The sequence below is a fragment of the Gavia stellata genome, chromosome 11, assembly GCF_030936135.1.
Source record: "Gavia stellata isolate bGavSte3 chromosome 11, bGavSte3.hap2, whole genome shotgun sequence".
NCBI lineage: Eukaryota > Metazoa > Chordata > Aves > Gaviiformes > Gaviidae > Gavia > Gavia stellata.
The window spans coordinates 9,875,656-9,894,153 of NC_082604.1; the positions used below are offsets into that span (position 1 = coordinate 9,875,656).

An 18,498-nucleotide genomic window follows, 5' to 3' on the forward strand; every position below is an offset into this window, starting at 1 on the left:
CCATGTCGCATTTATTTATTCATTATTGCTTTTGGCCTTTGTCTTCTGTATAGCTTTGTCCAGCCTTCAAAAGTCTACAAAAGCTATGACTGGAGAGAACATAACAAGCTTGCTTCTCTCAGTGGGACTGCCCCAGTTTAGACTGCAGTGTGTTGAGAAGATCCCTCGTATCCAAGCCTTGGAGTGAGACCGGAAAACAAGACCAGGTTTAACTTGAAGTGGACAGTTCATTTATGCAATATCTGGCTTCAGATAATGAAAGGCACCTGCAAAAAAGCAAAAGAAGCTTTTTAAGTCATGCTGTGACAACCTCACAGCATGGGGCCATGCCAACTACAGGTTGACATTGTCATATTTAATACTGATATATCAAAGGAAAGGGACTAATATTTTTATTCGTAGGACAAGTTTGACAAAACTCTATGTATCTGGGATTATATACTGTAATGATTCTTGAGCTGACCTCATTAAGAACATGTGTTTCTAATAGTGGAATGCCAGTGGTTATTTCATTCTGGACAACCCTTATGTTTTACCTAATGGCAATCAGGTTTCATGTCTCAACAATTAATAACATCAAGATGTTGTTGACATCACTTAAGAAAATAATTATCCAGCAGAAATCTTGCTCGAACAATCAGCTATCTCACCAGTGCACTCCGCTCAGCTTTGGAGAGAAGTAGCAGTCAGCCATTAGGACCTCTGCTCATAATTTTCTTTGTTACACACAGAAGGTGCAGATCATTGATAAACGGGCACAGTATTGCACTTCACAGTGCAAATGTTCCAATACTCACTTTGTCCGTACTGTCCATACTGGTAGCCTGTGACAGGGTCCATGCTGTAACCCGTGGTGCTGTAGGTTGGTGGGCAGTAGGACTGGGATGTAGGCAGGCTGTCTAAACTCTTCATATGATCTAGCCGCTGGCTGCAGCTGGCTGAGACTGTGGTGGTGGGTTCCAGGCCCCCAGTTAAAGGGGACAGGGCATAATCAGTTTGGGGCTGGTGAGGCACACCACCGTGGTTAGTCAGGAGTCCCATTACCTAAAAGGTAGAATAATAGAAAGAGTTAAAATATGTGAAGAACCGTATTGCTTACAGAGCCGCAGGAGTTCTGAAGTCCATCATTTGATTTCCTAAAATAGGTAGACTTAGTATTCAAACTATGCTTTGAGTATTTAATCCAAACAGGAAGTGGAATTTGGTTGCATCATGCACCAAAATAAAAACTGATGGCTAACAACCAATAAAAAGTGATACCAAGGGCAAATAAGGAAAAATCCTTTTAAAAACTTTTGATTTTAGAGTGCCTGATCCTCCCATGCCCCAGCTGGGATCTCTGCAGATGTTTATTCCTTGGGGACTCAATTATAAAAGAATAAGAAGCAAATAGTGGCTCTTTATAGCCACGCTGTCCTGCATGATCTACAAACACAGAAAAGCTGTGAAAAAGCTCACGTAAATTTTTTTCCCAAGATCAGCAGTCATTGAAATGAAATTAATTTGGAGCACATCACAGCAACACTGCCAATGGAAGTAACAAAGAATCCCGGCACCCAGAACAGCAGAAATATGTGGGGAAGGGGCAAAGCAGCCATAACTCCTGCTGCAGCATGCCCTGTGTGCTGGCCTGCGAAGAAATGAATATGAGAGAGTAAAGCGCTGGTCATTACACCAGCTCCCAACTTCATCCACTGAGTTAGAGGACACAACAGAAATGGTCTGGTATTCCATGCCGGCTTCAAGACAACTGTGATTCCCTTAATCAGCTGCTTGTACGTGAACAATTACGAAATCAGCAGTCAAGATTAGTTGAAAAGAGATTACTGGAAAATATATGCTTATCCCTATAAAAGCCCAGCCCTCTAGGCTGTAATTTCCAGTAGAAGAACAAAAAAAAATTCAAAAGCACCTGTGCTTTCAAGCAGAAGTGAAGGAAGCTACAGTGAGAAGTTATTGTTGTACAAAAATCACTCACTCTATAGGTTGGTGTGCCTTGCCTTTCCTGGCACATCTCTACAGCACATTTTGAAAATAGGTACTACTGAGAGAATTGCTTGCTTCTGCTGGGATAAGTTGCACTTCAAAGCCTGAGAAATAGTCTGCAGCTTACAACGGATGGATGACGTACAACTTCTGCCAAAACAGCATATTCTGATAATTTATAGGTTGTTCTTGCTCCAAAAAGGCATTACAAATATCTGACATATGCTATTTGATAATCATTTTGCTTTACTGCACTTCTTACCATAAACTAAAAAGAAATCATTAAACTTGGAGTCGATTTTGTAAAGAATAAGTTAATGCTCTGGTTCCTAAAGCTCTAATGCTCCTTCTTGAATTATATTTTTTTTCCATTGCAAAAGAAAAAGGATTATTATTGTAGGGAGCTTGTGGTCCCAGCTCTGAGTTTTGTTTGTTTTTTAATAAGTAAATCAAACAAGCCCCAGCGATCATGATTTAAGTAGGAAGGAAGACCTATCCAGGTCTTACTCGTCTGATAAGGAAAAGAGGCACAAGCAGAGTATGTCAAAAAGAGACACGCCGATACCTCATTAAGAACACAAAACATTTCTGCATCAGATGTACCCCAGACATCTCACCGAAAAAAAAAAATGCTGAGAAAGAAGTTTCATTACTACTTACAGCACTAGAATGTTCACTTCTGTTTCACTAAGCAGAAAAACATGAGTTTAACTGATGAATTATTCTCTGAATGATTCACAAACTGAAGTATTCATGCACAAAGAAGTTTCAAAATCTATCCAAAGACTTCATTTAGATACTGAAATCTTATAACTTTTAAGCTAAAACCAGAAAAGAATTATTTGAATTCAGGCTATAAGATATTTTCTATTTAATTCAAATAACCTTTTCAATGCATAAAACCTATTAAAAGAATTTGAGGGTAATAAAAAACAATTTAAAAAATATCTGGAATCACCACAGATTGAAAAATCACGTTATTTGCACAGCAACCTGCACAGCATTTTGTCCCAAAAACCCCTAAAAGCTGAAGTAACTGGGCTCTCTACTTTTTCTTGTAAAAATTCCTCCCTGAGAAGTATTAAAATTTCTAAAGATTATTTTAGTAAGTTTTTCTATTTTAGGAATGACAAATACTTTTCTTGTACCTTTTGAAGATGATATGGTCCTGAAAATCTAGCATGCTTAATGACCTGACATTGCATCAGCAGGATACAATATTAGAACCTATGTTCATTTAGGTTATATTAATCCTAGTCCTTTAAAATTAACATTAATAGAGTTAAAAGAAGAGAAAGATCCACAAAAAAAACATAGCTTAACTTAAACAGTTACATTGAAAATTACTACTTTGGAAAATATTTACGTTGGCACAAGGATCATGGTTTTGACTACAGTTTAAAACACACATGGTTTATCAGAAATCTGAATTAAGCACACAGCCCTTTCCACTCCTGCACAGCACCTATGTGATACCGGTATTTATGGGGCTCTACCACGTTCTGTTCCAAGTTCAAGAGCAGGGAGAACGGGCTGGGCTCGCGTCACCCTCGCAGCCCCGCTGGAGTCCCGATGGCAATCTTCCCCCATCACATGCTGTCTCTACCTGAACTTTTAGGACCAATTGCCGAGTTGGGCAAATAGCTATTTTACCAACTACGTACTTTAACTAAATTTTTTTCTGTTTAATATTTTCAACAGAATAGAGCCCAAGACAACATTATTTGGGCTTTGCCAGCAAAAACAGTGAGCTCAAAAACTTTGGGATTGGAAGTTATTTTAGAGTTAGAGATCAGCCTTGAAATTGAAACCTGTATCCAGATGTGATCTCAAAAGCCACTCAAATTTTGGTAGCATCTATATTTGGGTAGAGATTTATCTTCTCTGACAAACTAAAATTAGCATTTGATGAGATTTACTTTAAAAATTTTAAATTAATCAGATAATACAAGTCTTTAGGCATCTTTTTATTAAGCGCATATGCGCCTAATAGACACTTCGGAGCAAAACTGACACAGCGCTCTGTCTCTGAGGTGGAGAAAACTGAAGTCTGAACAGTAACCATCTTCTCAGAAATATCTTCTTCAGAGCCCGTCAGAATCATCCTGCAGTTGATTAGTATCTAAATAATTAGATTTTTGGTCATGTCTGTTTTGAAAGTTATAAGGGAAGTAGCCTCAGGGCGGAAGTCTTTCATACGGTATGTGCCATGACCTTATCAGCCATACAAGGAGTTACAGGAAGGGCATGGCTGACTTTCACCTAATCAATTAGAAAGCCATTAATGGGCCATGGCTGCAAGATGCTCAGCACCCTCAGCGTCCTGGTGTACAAGAGGCACATGAAGATCTGGACTTTGCAACTCGGATCTTCTGCTGGTATGAAACAGTATCATTCTAAATAGGTAAACAGATCTGATTATTTTACAGTAATTAAGGAAGAAAATAAATGTATTCAATCCATATACCTTCCAAATTACTAGAAAATATGTACTTCCCTCTGAATTACTTTAGGAAAGCCAAAATTGTAATTGTCAGCCTCACTGATCTGGATCCCAAAGAAGCTGAAAGAAAAATCAAGGGCTGATCTAACACCTAGAGCCAAATGCTGCTCTAACTATTCAGTTCATTTTACAAAAGAATTCCTATAAATGCAAAAAAATCAGGCTGTAAGTTTTTTTGGCTACATATATTTTGTTGTCATTTTTTAAAAAACACACGCAGAAATGTTGATGCATAGCCTTTGAGCTTATACAATAAAAGACAGTCTATATAAATGGTAGAATAGTTCTATTCTATTAGAAAACAAAGGTGCAATTAGGAATAAGCAAAGAGAACACAGCAAACTGCAACAATCAAACTCTACAGAAAAGTTTTCAGACAGTACACCCCAAGCAATCTAAAATATTCATTAGGATAAATCCGTTGCTGGTGGGGTCAGCACAGCATCACTAGCTGAAGATATGATCCAGAAAGAAGAACAGAAATTGAACAATGAAAGCCTTAAAGACCACGTATGCAACATCTGGTCCCTTATCAGCTATTAGAAAATACTTCTATTATCAACAAAATAAAGGCCATTAAACTGAGAAAAAGCTTATTCTATTTAAATGAAACATTATGCCTGTTAATGCGGTTGGTATTTTAGGATGTAGGACCTACCATAGGCACAATAAAATTCTCATATGTTTTAATTCATTTACGCATGCCTGCATTTAATATGCTTTGTGACCATGTCTGCAATTAATATGATTTATGAGAAAAGAACATGTGCAATATTTTTGGGTACAGTGATACATTTTTTTCTTCTCCTGTGAATGAAAGATTTAATGAAACAGCTCAAGGAAAATTGCTGGCAGTTAACGTATTAAGTTGAACTGACAGAATCATGAGTAAACTTTAGTGGAGTTAATGATATCCTCTTATCTGACCCTGACACATTTGCAGCATGTAATTTACAGAAGCTCTGTCCAGGGAATCTTGACAAATGCTCCTAACGATGTCAGGGCAATGTTCCATTCTGATGTAAAACAGATGTGGGTCAGATACCCTCATTCATCACTAACACTGAAAATTTCAAACTCCTTCCGAGATGAATGGCATTACCTGCTGTTAACTCTTTTCACTGTAGAAAAATTTCTCAAAAACAAAATATTGCACCAGAAAAAAACACAAAAAGGATGGTTCTAATACATTAGAATGAGACATTTTAGAAGATTAATTAATTTCAATTAGCAACATAGATCTATAACTATAGGATCCTAGAACCATGTTGCTGATTCATTTTATATATATGAATATTTCTGACAAATATATGAAAGCATTTTCATGTCAAATGGCAAGCACTGGAAACCACATACTTGGTTAATGAAAATAGGAGCAAATACACTGGCTTTGAACATCTGATGATCTGACCTTCTGCATACTCATATCAAATGAGACCTCATACCAATTTCACACCACTAGACATCAGTGGTAGCTACACTGAAATTAGAGAAGGTGCACTGGTGTACGTTTAGGGTAATTAAGAGGATAATTTGATCCTTCATGAATTATATTTTTATCTACAGGAGATTACTAATGTTCACAACATTATCACAGTCTGCCACTGAACTCTTGTCTTTTTTCAGGTGCTGCATCATGGAGTCACAGGACTAGGTAACATTATCAAAATAATTCAAAGAGAAGCTGATTATCTAGCTCCTGGTTGTATGGAAAAGCTTCAAAAATGTCAAGACAACTGAAAAAGTAAAACAGAAAGCCCAAAAAGGAATATATACTCACAATTTTTATATATATATGAGAATACATAAGTGTATATATATAAAATTAAACAGCTCAAAACTTTTTTAGGCAGTCTCAGAGGCTGTAGACTCGTGAGTTTAAATGCTTAAATATGGCAATATTACATACAACAGTTCATAACAAGCTTAAATTTGAGATTACATTGCTCTCTGCCTGTAAACTCTTCTCCTCCCACCTTTTACTCAACCCGAAACACAAAAGAATTCTGGCCACCAGGAAAACCAGCCCAGCTGTCTCTATCTGGGCTCTCACACACCTTCCCTCCACAACTGGGATACACAGGTTTGTTCCCTCTGAGAGCAAAACAAACAAAAATACACTTTTTTTTTTTTTTAATTCAAACAGTACTCAAATTCTTTCGCTGGCAGATGGCCAGGGGACAGGATCTGCAAAGCTTTCACAGGAGGACTCTCACCCAAAAATCAATGTTTGGCCCTACGTCAGCAGCTATTGTATGACCTACACCTACATCGTTGGATTTACCAACAGAAAATTGCTACAAAATCCTAGCCATTTAGGTAAAAGCAGTAAGTTATCCATAAATGTAGGGGGAAAAAAGATAATGGACAAGCATAACTGGAAGAATCCAACCAGTAAGGAAGGGTTCATTCATGAGGCTCCCATTAATGTATATGCCAGGGCCTCTAATCTAACCAGCGCTGGGTAAAAACAAGTATTTTGGTATTTTGACTAGAGGAAGACTCTTTGTATCCTGACACAGCACTCAGTCTTTCTTTTATGAGAAAATTATTACTGTTACTGATGTCCTGGCAAAACTCAAGATAAAAATAAAACAGTTATCTCTAGAGAGGTAGAAAGTTTTGAAGGAAATCAAGCCCTACGCGTTTAAAGATGGATACACGGCTTTCTAGAGTTACTTTGCTAAGGATGAGATTCTGCTCTTTCTGATCCCGCTGCAATACATCCTTTTCACTGAATCATGCCATGGTATTTTTAGTACCTTTCTTCGTAAATCTAAAATACAGAGCATAATTAAGGGCTCAAGTGAGCCATCTGTGATTACTCATGACAAAGCCCTCAATTCATATACCAGTCCTTAATTGAATAAATATGCAAGTATTCAGATTCCTGTTGATATTTCTATTTTGTAAATTCATTAAAGAATTAGAAATTCACCATGCATGCCAGTCATATACTCTGTGAAGGGCTGACTCATACTTTCACTTAACAAGTGGCTCAAATTGAACTTCTACGTGTAAGAAGAATAAAAAAGTATTTTAAGGGCTGCAGTGATGCTGAATACTCAGCCTGCGTATATTCTAAATGGTACAAATTATTATGGAGGAAGAGAAGTCAGTTTTGTGAACAGTATCATTAAAAAAGTGTTAAGAAAAACAAGAAACTGATATGTTTTCTATATAGTGTCATTTTACTGCTATATTTTTGTATTTAAGATATCTATATTTTTATTGTGTTTCTAAACATTTATTCTCATGAAGTTACATTACAATTGGCTTAAATTTCCAGAAAAGTCCAGAGCTTTTTTTGTATCTCCATGTAAGATTTCTGAGCTGTAAGAGAAGATCTGTTTTTTGAAGGCTGAAGCCCCACCCACCCACCCCATCTTCTCTGGCATGGTAGGGATGGAGGTGGAAATAGGCCCAGAGACAGAAGTTAAGGTGGACATTCAAAATGTAAGGTCATCTGTTTATTGTTGTTGTTATATTAATATATTTTATTATGTATCTTATATTATGTATAAATATATATTTATAGTACTTAAAATATTACAATATTTACAAAACAAATAATAAATGTTATTATTCTTGCACAATAACAGTTACGAAACCTATTGGATCCCATCTATTTGTACCCACTCCAGAAACAAAAATAATCAATCCCATTGGCTGAACTTTTTTTTTTTAATTAAAAAAAAGCACAAACCAAAAACTCGTGCTCATGAAAGTTATATCATGTGAATTAACTTTCTTCCTCACAAAGAAACCCTTGACCTCTGTCTCATGTTCTGGGGTCATTAAGCGAAGAGCTCTCAAAGCCAAGTTCATTGTGACAAAGATCATGAGCTTCTCATTGGTGTGGGACTTGGAACTAAATGAAATGTTTCTGTGGGCAACCATTTGGACAGTAATTCGACAGAAGGTATAGGAAAAAGTATAATAAATTAATAGTTGGGGGGTTTTCCCCTCCTGTCCCTCTTAATGAGGGAACGCAAGGTTTTAGCCACTGCTGCTTTGTTTCCCTTAAAAGCAGAGTTAACAAGACAATACGAACATATCTAACTGATTCGACAGCTGCCATCAGATCCATACCTCAGGTTAATGAAAACCAAGTGCTCTCAAAAGACTTAAGAGAAGCCAATTTCCTAAGATCTATCTCACCAAGAAGAGTTACAGGATAATTCTGAAACTCAAGCAGTGAAATGTTTTGACAGTAGAAGAAAGGAACCTTGAAACAGCTTGCATCTTTACTGCTGTTCACAGAAAAGTTCAGAATTTTCTTATCAAGATTGTTCCTGAGCTCCAGGTAATGGCATGAGAACTGCAAACTTTGTTAAAGACTGTTATGACTGTTATGGGGGAAGATGACAAGCAAAAGGAAAAAGTACACCTGAGAAATTTTCCAGAGGGCAAGGAAGAAAAAAAATTATGTCCAGCAGCAGGCAGGTTACGCACATTTGTTCTTTTTCCAATAAAAACTTAACACTGCTGTACTATTTAAGTCTGGGTATCCCACGGGTTAAATACAGGAAGCAAGTGGCCTCACGGGCAGCAATGTGAGCAGAGTATTGCTGCGCGATCTGAATCCACGAGCGGTCCGAAATGGCACGCTTCAAAACCAGTGAACTGCCTGAACCGCCTGGTTTCGAGCAAACCCTGCTGCTTTGCCACTAATAAAAAGCACATGACAAGGTCAAGGGATGCCCATGTACACCGGAAAAGCCTTTTTCCTTATCTTAAATGAAGCAGTTCAAAATATTGATATCCTGTCTCAAAAACAATCTGCTCTCTAGTAAGACCGTACACCTGCAGTTGTGAGACAAGTGTTTTTGCAGCCGCTCTTCCACTTTCCATGGAAGAACCGGCGATGACTGTTAATGCTGGGATCAGAAAGTGACATGCCAATTCAGAGGCACGCTTAAGTCCCGTACACACATATTAACATATAGATGTGCTACTCCCTCATAATTTTCAGTTAACAAATCTTTGTTAAAAGAAAATCCACTGAGCAACTGAAACCTAATTTGAGAAGGAAATACAATATTCCCATAAAAGTATGCATGAAAGCCAAGAAGCTGCATAATAGGCATGGAAAACACAAAAATATGCAATTTACATATATTACACACTAATAATCTCCGTTCTGATATTACATTTAAAGAGCACTGGCTGAGACGGCATGCTTGCAGTTTGGTTGCTTTTTCATGAAATACAAACAAGGACACTCCTGGCTACCAGTTCCCTGAGACATTAATCCCTGTCTTATTCCTGCAAAAGTCAATCCTTTGCAGGTCTGTAAGACAGAGGTTCTCTCACCACAGCCAGGTCGCAATGAGTAAACCAGACGAACAAGGAGAATAATCAGTCATCTGGAAGAGATCTGCAGATCTCGTCTTGATGTTAAAAAGCGATGAATAGTATTAACAAGGTGGGACTCTATTCTCTTATTCTTTTAAACAAGAGCAACAACATTTTATTTCCCAGCCTGCAAGACAGGTATGTAACGGAGCATTCTGCTTCCTAAAACTGACCAAAATAGTCTTCTCTAACTTCCAAGTTCGTGGCTAACACGATAAAAATAAAATCACAGCACCCTAGCCATCTCCCCTTGTCCTCTGCCTTCACCTAGTGCTTGCCTGAAACAACATACTTGTCCATCATACTCAAGAACAAAGTTAGAAAGGAAACATCCTGCATGGAAAATAAAGCTTCCGCGGGGGTCTGCGTATCAGTCCCTCATTCGGAATAAACTGAAGTCAAAGGGGAAAAGGAGGTTTAAATCTGGTAAGAATATGATCCCGTGAATCTTAATAGTAGATTTTGTTCTGCGCATTTGGAGGGGGGTTTTTTAAATCACAAAAGATTATTTGGACTTCAGACAAAGCCCCCCCCTCCACCCTCCCACTAAAGTCACCATAAATTCAGCTTTACACACAGTATGCCCAGAGTGCTTGCCTGAGAGGACGTTGATGGGTGGAAACATTATGTTAATTGCTCACACACCCAGATTTATTGTGGTCAGAAATCCACGGGCTAGTAAAAAGACCTTCTTTCCTTCTCATCTAAATTCCACGCACACAGGCAGGGCACTGCAACATGCCCACTCAGCAGGAAAACTCCTGTTTCTCTCTCTTCGTGAAATCCCCAACACAGAACTGGCTTTCGACTTGCCGGCCACCTGGGCGCCTGCGGGAAGAGCCCAAGGAAGCGTGACAAGGGGATGCACTGCGAGGCACCCCACGACAAAGGGGCATTTTGCACACAATAATGTCGCACGTATGTGACTGATGTCTGAGGCTCTTCTTTCAGGCACAAAGCACCGTCGCTGTTTTGCAAGAGTCCCGCAATTTGTATCACTCCCTTATATAAACACAAAGCCTATGTATGCCATTTTAAACATAGAGACATGTATAAAATGTAAGTCAGTCATTGTTTAGGCTCCAAAATTGTTTTAGAGGAGCTGTTGGTAACACTGCATGAATTTAGGACTGGGTGTTTTTGTTTGTTTGTTTGATGGAAAGATCTTTATCAGCCAGTGAAGGTAATCATTCAGTTGCCCAGAAGCTGTTCAAAATCTAAATGGATATATGTAATCTCCTGTATGCACTCAGTGATGAACACATCAGCTTTTGAGTGATCAGCCTTCTCCTAAACCTGTTGGCAGAGGTGCAGGATAGGGCCAGGAGCTCTTAGCACTGAGGTAGGAAAAGGTTTCAAAAGTCTAAGGAAAACCAACAAAACACAGAAGTTCCATAACATAAAGACAGGGCTGGGTGTAAAGAAGCACAGAAACTGATTAAAGACATCTAATCTGCTCTGGGATCTCCTTTTGATTATATCAAACCTCAAATCAGCAAGACTTTGGGGAGAGGAAACCTGGCCTCACTTTTTTGTCCCACTTTGCCCAGACACCGCAAGATTTCTTAACTGTTGTGCTCCACTTCTGTGTCACAGACAACAAAAGCTTTGTGAAAGGAAAAAAGATCACATTTTCCATAGTCAGAACCAACATACATTTAAACTGACACTAACAACTACTTTTGATGGACTAACGCTGAATCCCAGAAAAATGTTTATGTCAAAATTGCGGAAGCCTTGCACACTATAAGACTGGCCATCTAAAAAAAAATAAATTTAAAATAAAATGAATCAACTAATATAATGTCACGGCTTTTGTTGGAGATTGCATTTAGAAATCAGAATTCTTTAGAACAAAATCCATTCAAGTCTTGTTGGAAGTACATCCGTTTGTTTTTCTGTTGGTATTTTTTTCCTGAGGTTTCAAGCCATAAAGTTTTGTACCCCACTCTATGCTATAGGAATCTGTGAAACTTAATTACATTTACTGTTACAAAAAAGGGTTTATGAACTTTTGCCTTTGGGCAAAAATGTTTATTTCATTGCCTTTGTTATTCATTCTTTTCAACTCCAGTGCCTTTGAACTTTTCAGCTGCACAGAGTTATCACCGTTGCACAGGAACCAGGAACTGTACTCCCGAGATGCAAACCGCAAGTTGAAGAAAACGAAGGAGGCAAAGATATACGAGTCGTTATTTTGGCCACCCTTTGTGCCATTAAAATCTCATTTTCTGCCTATTAGAATGCCCTCTCCCTGCTTAGGCAGTGGTGATAGTCAGTGATTAGTGTGTAATTGAGTATAATTGTCTTTTCACTTCTCATTTGTGTCATTCCGAGCTTCTCTCTGTTTTTCTAACCACTGAGAGGAAAAAAGGGTAGAAAGAAGATAAAGCTGTTAAAACTCTCACTTTCAGCCCTGAAGAGATTCCCGATTGTAATTATAGATTGCATCCTCTTTGTGACTTCTCAGAATTTAGTGGACATCTCTTTCCAACCACCTGGGCAAAGCTCTCGCTAATAAAATAAACTACCATCTATTCAAGCTTTAACTAATAATGTCAGCTTCAGACAGATGCCGTGTGTAGGAAAATTTAACCAACCTTTTGACACTCAATTATCAAGGCAATTTATTAACATGATTTCCTAAAAAGAGCTCATGCAAATTAGAAAAACAATTATGGTATTCATGCATTTATATATTGCCAAAGAGCAGTAATACTCCTAATTTATGTATTTATAACTCGATTATGGCTCATCTCAGTGTGTATTGCTCAGCCCTTGGAACTATCCTCGTACCACTTGCCTGTAATTTTCCTGGACCATTCAGTTAAAACCTTGGTGAGGTTGTCTTAAAGAGATATTTTATTTATAAAAAAGCTACATTTACCTAAGCCATGGATCTTCAGGAAAATAGCAGTACATTACAAACGCTTGACAACTGAATGTAAACATGAAGCCTGCATGATTACATTATAAATCACTTGAAATTAAATATAAGCTATGACTCTTGATTCAGCCAGTAGGAGGAAAAAAATAAAAGAAGAAGGAAACTAGCAAACTGAAATCATGTGGCTTGTATAAAGAATACATTATGGTTTAAATTTGGCAATTCATTATACTGTGGCCTGAGGGAATAGACTCTTTGGTTCTGGTATACAGCAAATCCTCTGTCTGAAAACACAGGACTGACCTGAGGTGAAAGGCCATTGCCAATGGCAGGGTTCATGGGATTTGAGGGCCCGGACGGAGGCACAAAGCTGTCTGTATAGCTGGAAAATCCATGCCTGGTGCTGGGTAGGCAATAGGCAGAGCTGCTCTCTGGATTCGAAGGGAGGCTGCTTTGGTGTACAGTGCTTGGAGGGAGAGGCTGAGGTCTATGGACGGTACTGCTTGGATCAGACACAGCTAGAAGCAAAAGAAACATGTTGATACGTTTTCGTCCTTTTTTCTGGCATAACAAGTTCATTATGTGAAGCTCAACTTGACAGAATTGCACCAGGACCTGCATGTAAATACTGGTTAAATAGAAAGGTAAGTCTTTAATATTGCTAGATATTTAACTAGCCAGTTAAATTACATAAAAAGACTGTAAAAGTTATAACAACAGACACATGCAGTTTTCAGACAATCCTTAGTGGGCACATATTGTTCAGAATTGCTACAGCAAAATTAAAAGGAAGATTTGTATTTCTATATCTATCATATATAAGATATAATATAATTTATAGATATACATTAAAGAAAAGCTTTATTTGCTTAGAAGACTGGTAACAGGCTTTCCTCTCCTGGTCACAGCATAGAAATTCTGCCGTGATTTGTAGTAAACCTAGCAACGGATGGGAGAAGCCCTAGGCTTCGCAAAATTCCCTTAATTAGAACGTGGCCTGGCAAAAAAATCCATCAACAGTTAGGATCCGAATCTCAAGGGAGCAAGGAGAGCACAGTAACTTGTCTTACAAGAACTCACCTTAAGTTTTTTCTTAACAGTGAAATCTAGCATAGCCTAGATTTGAAGCTCTGTTCCCCCCCTCCCAAATCCATCAAAGTTCACAGAATTTCTGATAAGCTTAATACAAATTTTTACCATACTGAGACTTGCTACTATCTGATGTGAAACAAGATGCGCCGAATAGCTGGGGTTTTCTGCCATCAGATAAATATTCTGAGTACTCACAGCAGTTTCCAGTGCACCATCATCGAAAGCAAAGAAGAAGACAATGCAACTGCTGCGTCCTCCCCCACCATGCCGGGCACTCTCAGCGGAGGAGGCCAATGCAGCAGAATGGTAGGGAAGCGTGGCCAATGCAGCAGAATGGTAGGGAAGCGTGTCCATCTCTTTACCAAACACTGCACCTCTGCTGTGCACGAGGCTACTGGTTCTCTAGCTACCACCCTTCATGTGTAACCAGCCCTTTCTTACAGCAAAACAAACCTGAGTTCTTACATGCCTAAAATAAGCAGGCTTGCAAGGTCCTCAGTGACTCAGACCCTAAATTAGTGAACACCCCTTTTTCTACGTTAGTGAAGAAAATGTCTCTACAACGGATCAACACATGAAACCCCCAATAACACTATTTTAACCAAGTACCTGTTGGCTACTGTACCTTGCGGTATAGAGGTGGGTTGATAGGAGGGCTCAGAGAGCTGGTACGTCGGCAGAGTTGGCATGGCACTGGGTGGAAATCCTCCTGGGATCAGATGGTTGAAAGCCATCAGTTGATTGGCTCCTGCCTGTTTCCTCCATCTAGCACGACGGTTACTAAACCAGACCTACAAATGTTTTAATTAGGGACATTTGATTTTTGCACATTTAAAATGGGTGCATCAGAAATAACGGCATCGTATTTCAAATGCATTCAGTGCCTGAGAAGGGAGATACAGAAGATGCACACTGGGCACAGAGCTCCTAGACGAGAAAGGAGTCCTTGGCACACACTTCCATGGTTCAACAGACAGGACACAGGAATCCCGAACCCTCGTTTCCTCTCAAATACAGTCTCTCCTGAGAAACAAGCTGACTAATGCTTTCAAGCTTCAGTGTTTTTAATAGCTGTCAGGCACTATCCTTATTATGCCAGATTTAATGAGAAAGGGAAAACATCTCTCCATTTGATCTAAGCGCCAGGCAAAGCTATTTGGTCTGGATTGTATTGTCTTTATATTTAATTTGCTGACAACTTAGCGGCATCACTTAATGCACTGTTGGAAGGTGCTTGTACTTATATGTTGGGATACTACACTGCCCTAATGATCAACAGAACTTTAAGCTTTTAATTTGAAAAATACAAGCCCTGTGTACAAAACACACAAACCCCTCCCAGTGAGTTTTCATGTGTTCACATATGTACAAACCATCTCTTAATAAACTGGACACTAACAGTAGATCAGAATTTCAGTACTCGATTAGCATTTCAGAACCACTTTGACATCTGTTCCCAGGACGGGGTACCAAACAGATGGGGGTTGGATTAGTGGGACATTTTAGCTATAAATCTGCTTTCCTTCATGTCATAAGTTTTCCAAGTCTGGGATGGCTCTTATTGCCTCCAAGAAAGGAAAAGGCAAGACTTCACAAATACAGACATAATAAAAGTTGCAAAACACATAGGTTAATATTGATATTATAGCGATTACACGTGCCACGGATGGGAAGAGCAATCAGCCGCAGCAGGGGAGCCTGGACCAGCATACATCCACGCTGCCCTGCTGCAGGTTTAGAGCAACTTCTAGATTACAGTGCTCAGGTCCATGAGGTGGACCACCGCAGAAAAGAAAAGTTGTTTGAGGCTACACGTGTTTGTAAACAAGCAGATAATTACTCATACTTGTACACCTTGAAGCAGCTGCAACGATCATCCATGGATACTATCAATTAGATAAGACCTTAACTGAAGATTAGCATCTTACAAGGTACATCTGCGCAGCCTATAAGGCAGTCTGGCCTGAAAGCCACTGAGGCATGTTAGCTGACGAGCCACATGTAGACATATTTGTAAAAGTAAGTTGGGTCTCAGATCTGTCACCCTTTCTGTAAACAGCCCATGTTGGCTTATGAATCAGCCATCACAGACTGGATTTCTAGGTGTAGCATCACTTACAAACCATGACTGGCCCATACATAAGAGTGCAACAACATTTTGGACTACACTGTGGGTTTCTCCTCCACTTGCTATTTCATAGCAGGAGTGGTGGGACTCACTGGGCCATCTGGTTTCTGATGTGGGCCATCTGTCACCACGTAGTTTGATCTGACTTCATCTTTTTAGAATGAGATGCTCGGTTCACACAGCTGCCGCCTCCTTTGGCCACGACATCTACTCCTCAATTACACACTCCCACTCCGGTTTAAGATTCAGGACAGAGAGATAGATGGAGCCTCTGTTCTACTTCAGGAATCGCTCTCATGGTTTTTTGCTGTATATACTAACCCTCCCTCTGCCGCCTCATGAACCATTTCTGAAAGCAGCTGGCAGGGACAAGGCAGCAGGGTGGAGATGTGAGACCTGCGATGAGCAATAGTTGTGGACAGGTCTAGATTCAGCAATATTTTTTACTTTCTCATCCTAAAGACATCTATATCCTTTTTCACCTCTCTCCTTATCCTTTGCTTCTCTCACTGACATTTAAGTCCAAATTTCTTATTTACTTCTCACAGGCTCCTTCCACCTGCTTATATCTCCCAAAGCCCACCAGTCTCACACTCCTGTGGCAAAAATCTTTTGAAGATGCCCAAAGAAAAGGAAAAAGGGGCAAGACGCACTGAAGAGGGAGGAAGAGGCTTTGCTAAAGAGCCAAAAAGCACTTAGGAAAGATAATGGAGGTCAGAGAGGGAGCAGGGAAACAGCAAACACATGTTGTAATTAGCCTACCCAGGTCATTAACTATGGCTTTCTCCATGACACTCTCCCTTCTTCAGGTCAAGAGGGTTATCTGATGATCTTCAAATGCTTTGGGAATACTAACTGAACTACACTACGTGAGTGGATTTCACTGAGGAAAATGAGGTAATGAGATTTTGTTTCCTCTACAGATAAGCGTATTCAGTAGCAGTTATATGCTTTCTATGTTAACTGAAATGATTTAATTTATTATTATTTTTTGATCATAGTATTTCACTTAGACTATGTTCAGCTGCTTGACTTATTCTTAAGAGTTCAGGATTTTATTTTTTTTTTAAATCAGCACATATCATGAAGAATCCATGTGCACTATTACCACTAATTAAAAAAATCTTGAAAAATTTTGCCAATATCAACCCAAGACTTAAAAATAAATCTAGTCACCACAAGCCAATGTGTCTGCTTAGAAACATATTGTAAACACCTGGGGAAACATTTTCTTTTGTCTGTACATTTCCAACATTATTTAAACACAATGTTCTCTTATGCTCAGCAAAGTTCAACTTCCACCAGCATGACAAAATCCTCATCGTATGAGTGGCCTTTTCAAATCTAGCAGGTTCCCCATAGGATGCTTCTGTTCTCCCACATCATCCTTTCTGAGAGGGAAGCAATCATCACCTGGATGCGTAGATGCTCCGAGTATAACACAGCCCCTCATGAAGATCACAAGTGTCATACTGTGAGAACATGCCACTTTGTAGTGGGCGCAACAGAAAACCAACTCCAAACTATCTACATCTACTTAATGTGACGAACTAATGTATCTTCTGTGCTGCCTTCTCCAGCAACAGCATGGATCTCAGTGGAAGGCAGACCAACCCTAGGCAGTACTTCAAATCACCACTACCACACCAAACTCCCCCATGGAAGCAAAAGCAGTGGATAAGCAAGCTACTGCATTCTGGAGACTCAAAATATAGCGTTCTTACACAAACAGTACTGTGTCTGAAGGAATATGATCTCCTTGTGTTGGTGTAACATGCAGGAGCTCTAAATTAGGTCAGCATTGTGCTTGGTGCTGTGCAAATGCAGACACGGACAGAGGAAACACGGCTTGCCTGAGGGACCCAAGCATCCAAAAGCTGCACCAGAAGCCACGTCACTTAATTTTAGTGAGGCTCTGGCTCCCTAGTTTCTACGTCATTTTCAAAGATGGAATGTAAATTACCCAGGTGATCTGGAAACAGAATTGAACCCCAGTGTCTGGCCAAAATTTATACCTCAAAAACAGAACTGAAAAGGATGAAATTTAGAGCAAAAGGAAAAAAAAAATAGTCCTTTAAGAAGTAAGTATTGGAGGCTCCAATTTTTCAAGCATCTGGAACTGGACTAACCAGAAAAGAAATCACTTCCCAGTAGAATATAAAAAAAATATTTTGCCCCAATATAGAATGGATGAGGTGAACTAGTAGGTTTCTCCCATCTCTATTTTCCAATATTTAGAACCTGCTTTTTATTATTATTTTTCCTTTAAGTAGTTTTCAAGTGATCATGCCAACTTCTTATTTCGTTGATCTCAACAGGATATTCTTTAAAAGATGCATTTATTCACTTGGGAACACATTAATGTAATTAGCCCTGACATTTCAACAGTCTGATCATAAACATAGAGTGCTCTATGTGCTTTTAAGGCAAAAAGATCTCTGAACCAACAGGGCAAAACATTCGAGATGTGAATTTTGCAGGAAACCCGTGGATATTTTGTTAAACGCAGTCCTGACAAGCATGAGTGCCAAAAACACATAAAGT

General features: G+C 39.1%; 1 protein-coding gene across 4 annotated transcripts in view; it reads right to left on the minus strand.

Moving 5' to 3' along the window:
* Positions 1-231: 231 nt before the first annotated feature.
* PAX3 (paired box 3) overlaps positions 232-18,498 on the minus strand; it is a 78,218-nt gene continuing 59,951 nt past the window's right edge. For all 4 annotated transcript variants that reach the window (XM_059822561.1, XM_059822562.1, XM_059822560.1 and 1 more), the window contains 4 exons: positions 14,452-14,617; positions 13,038-13,252; positions 798-1,044; positions 232-266 (listed from right to left, as the gene is read on the minus strand). In XM_059822561.1, the coding sequence (XP_059678544.1) occupies positions 232-266; positions 798-1,044; positions 13,038-13,252; positions 14,452-14,617 (663 nt within the window). The remainder of the gene's footprint in view (positions 267-797; positions 1,045-13,037; positions 13,253-14,451; positions 14,618-18,498) is intronic.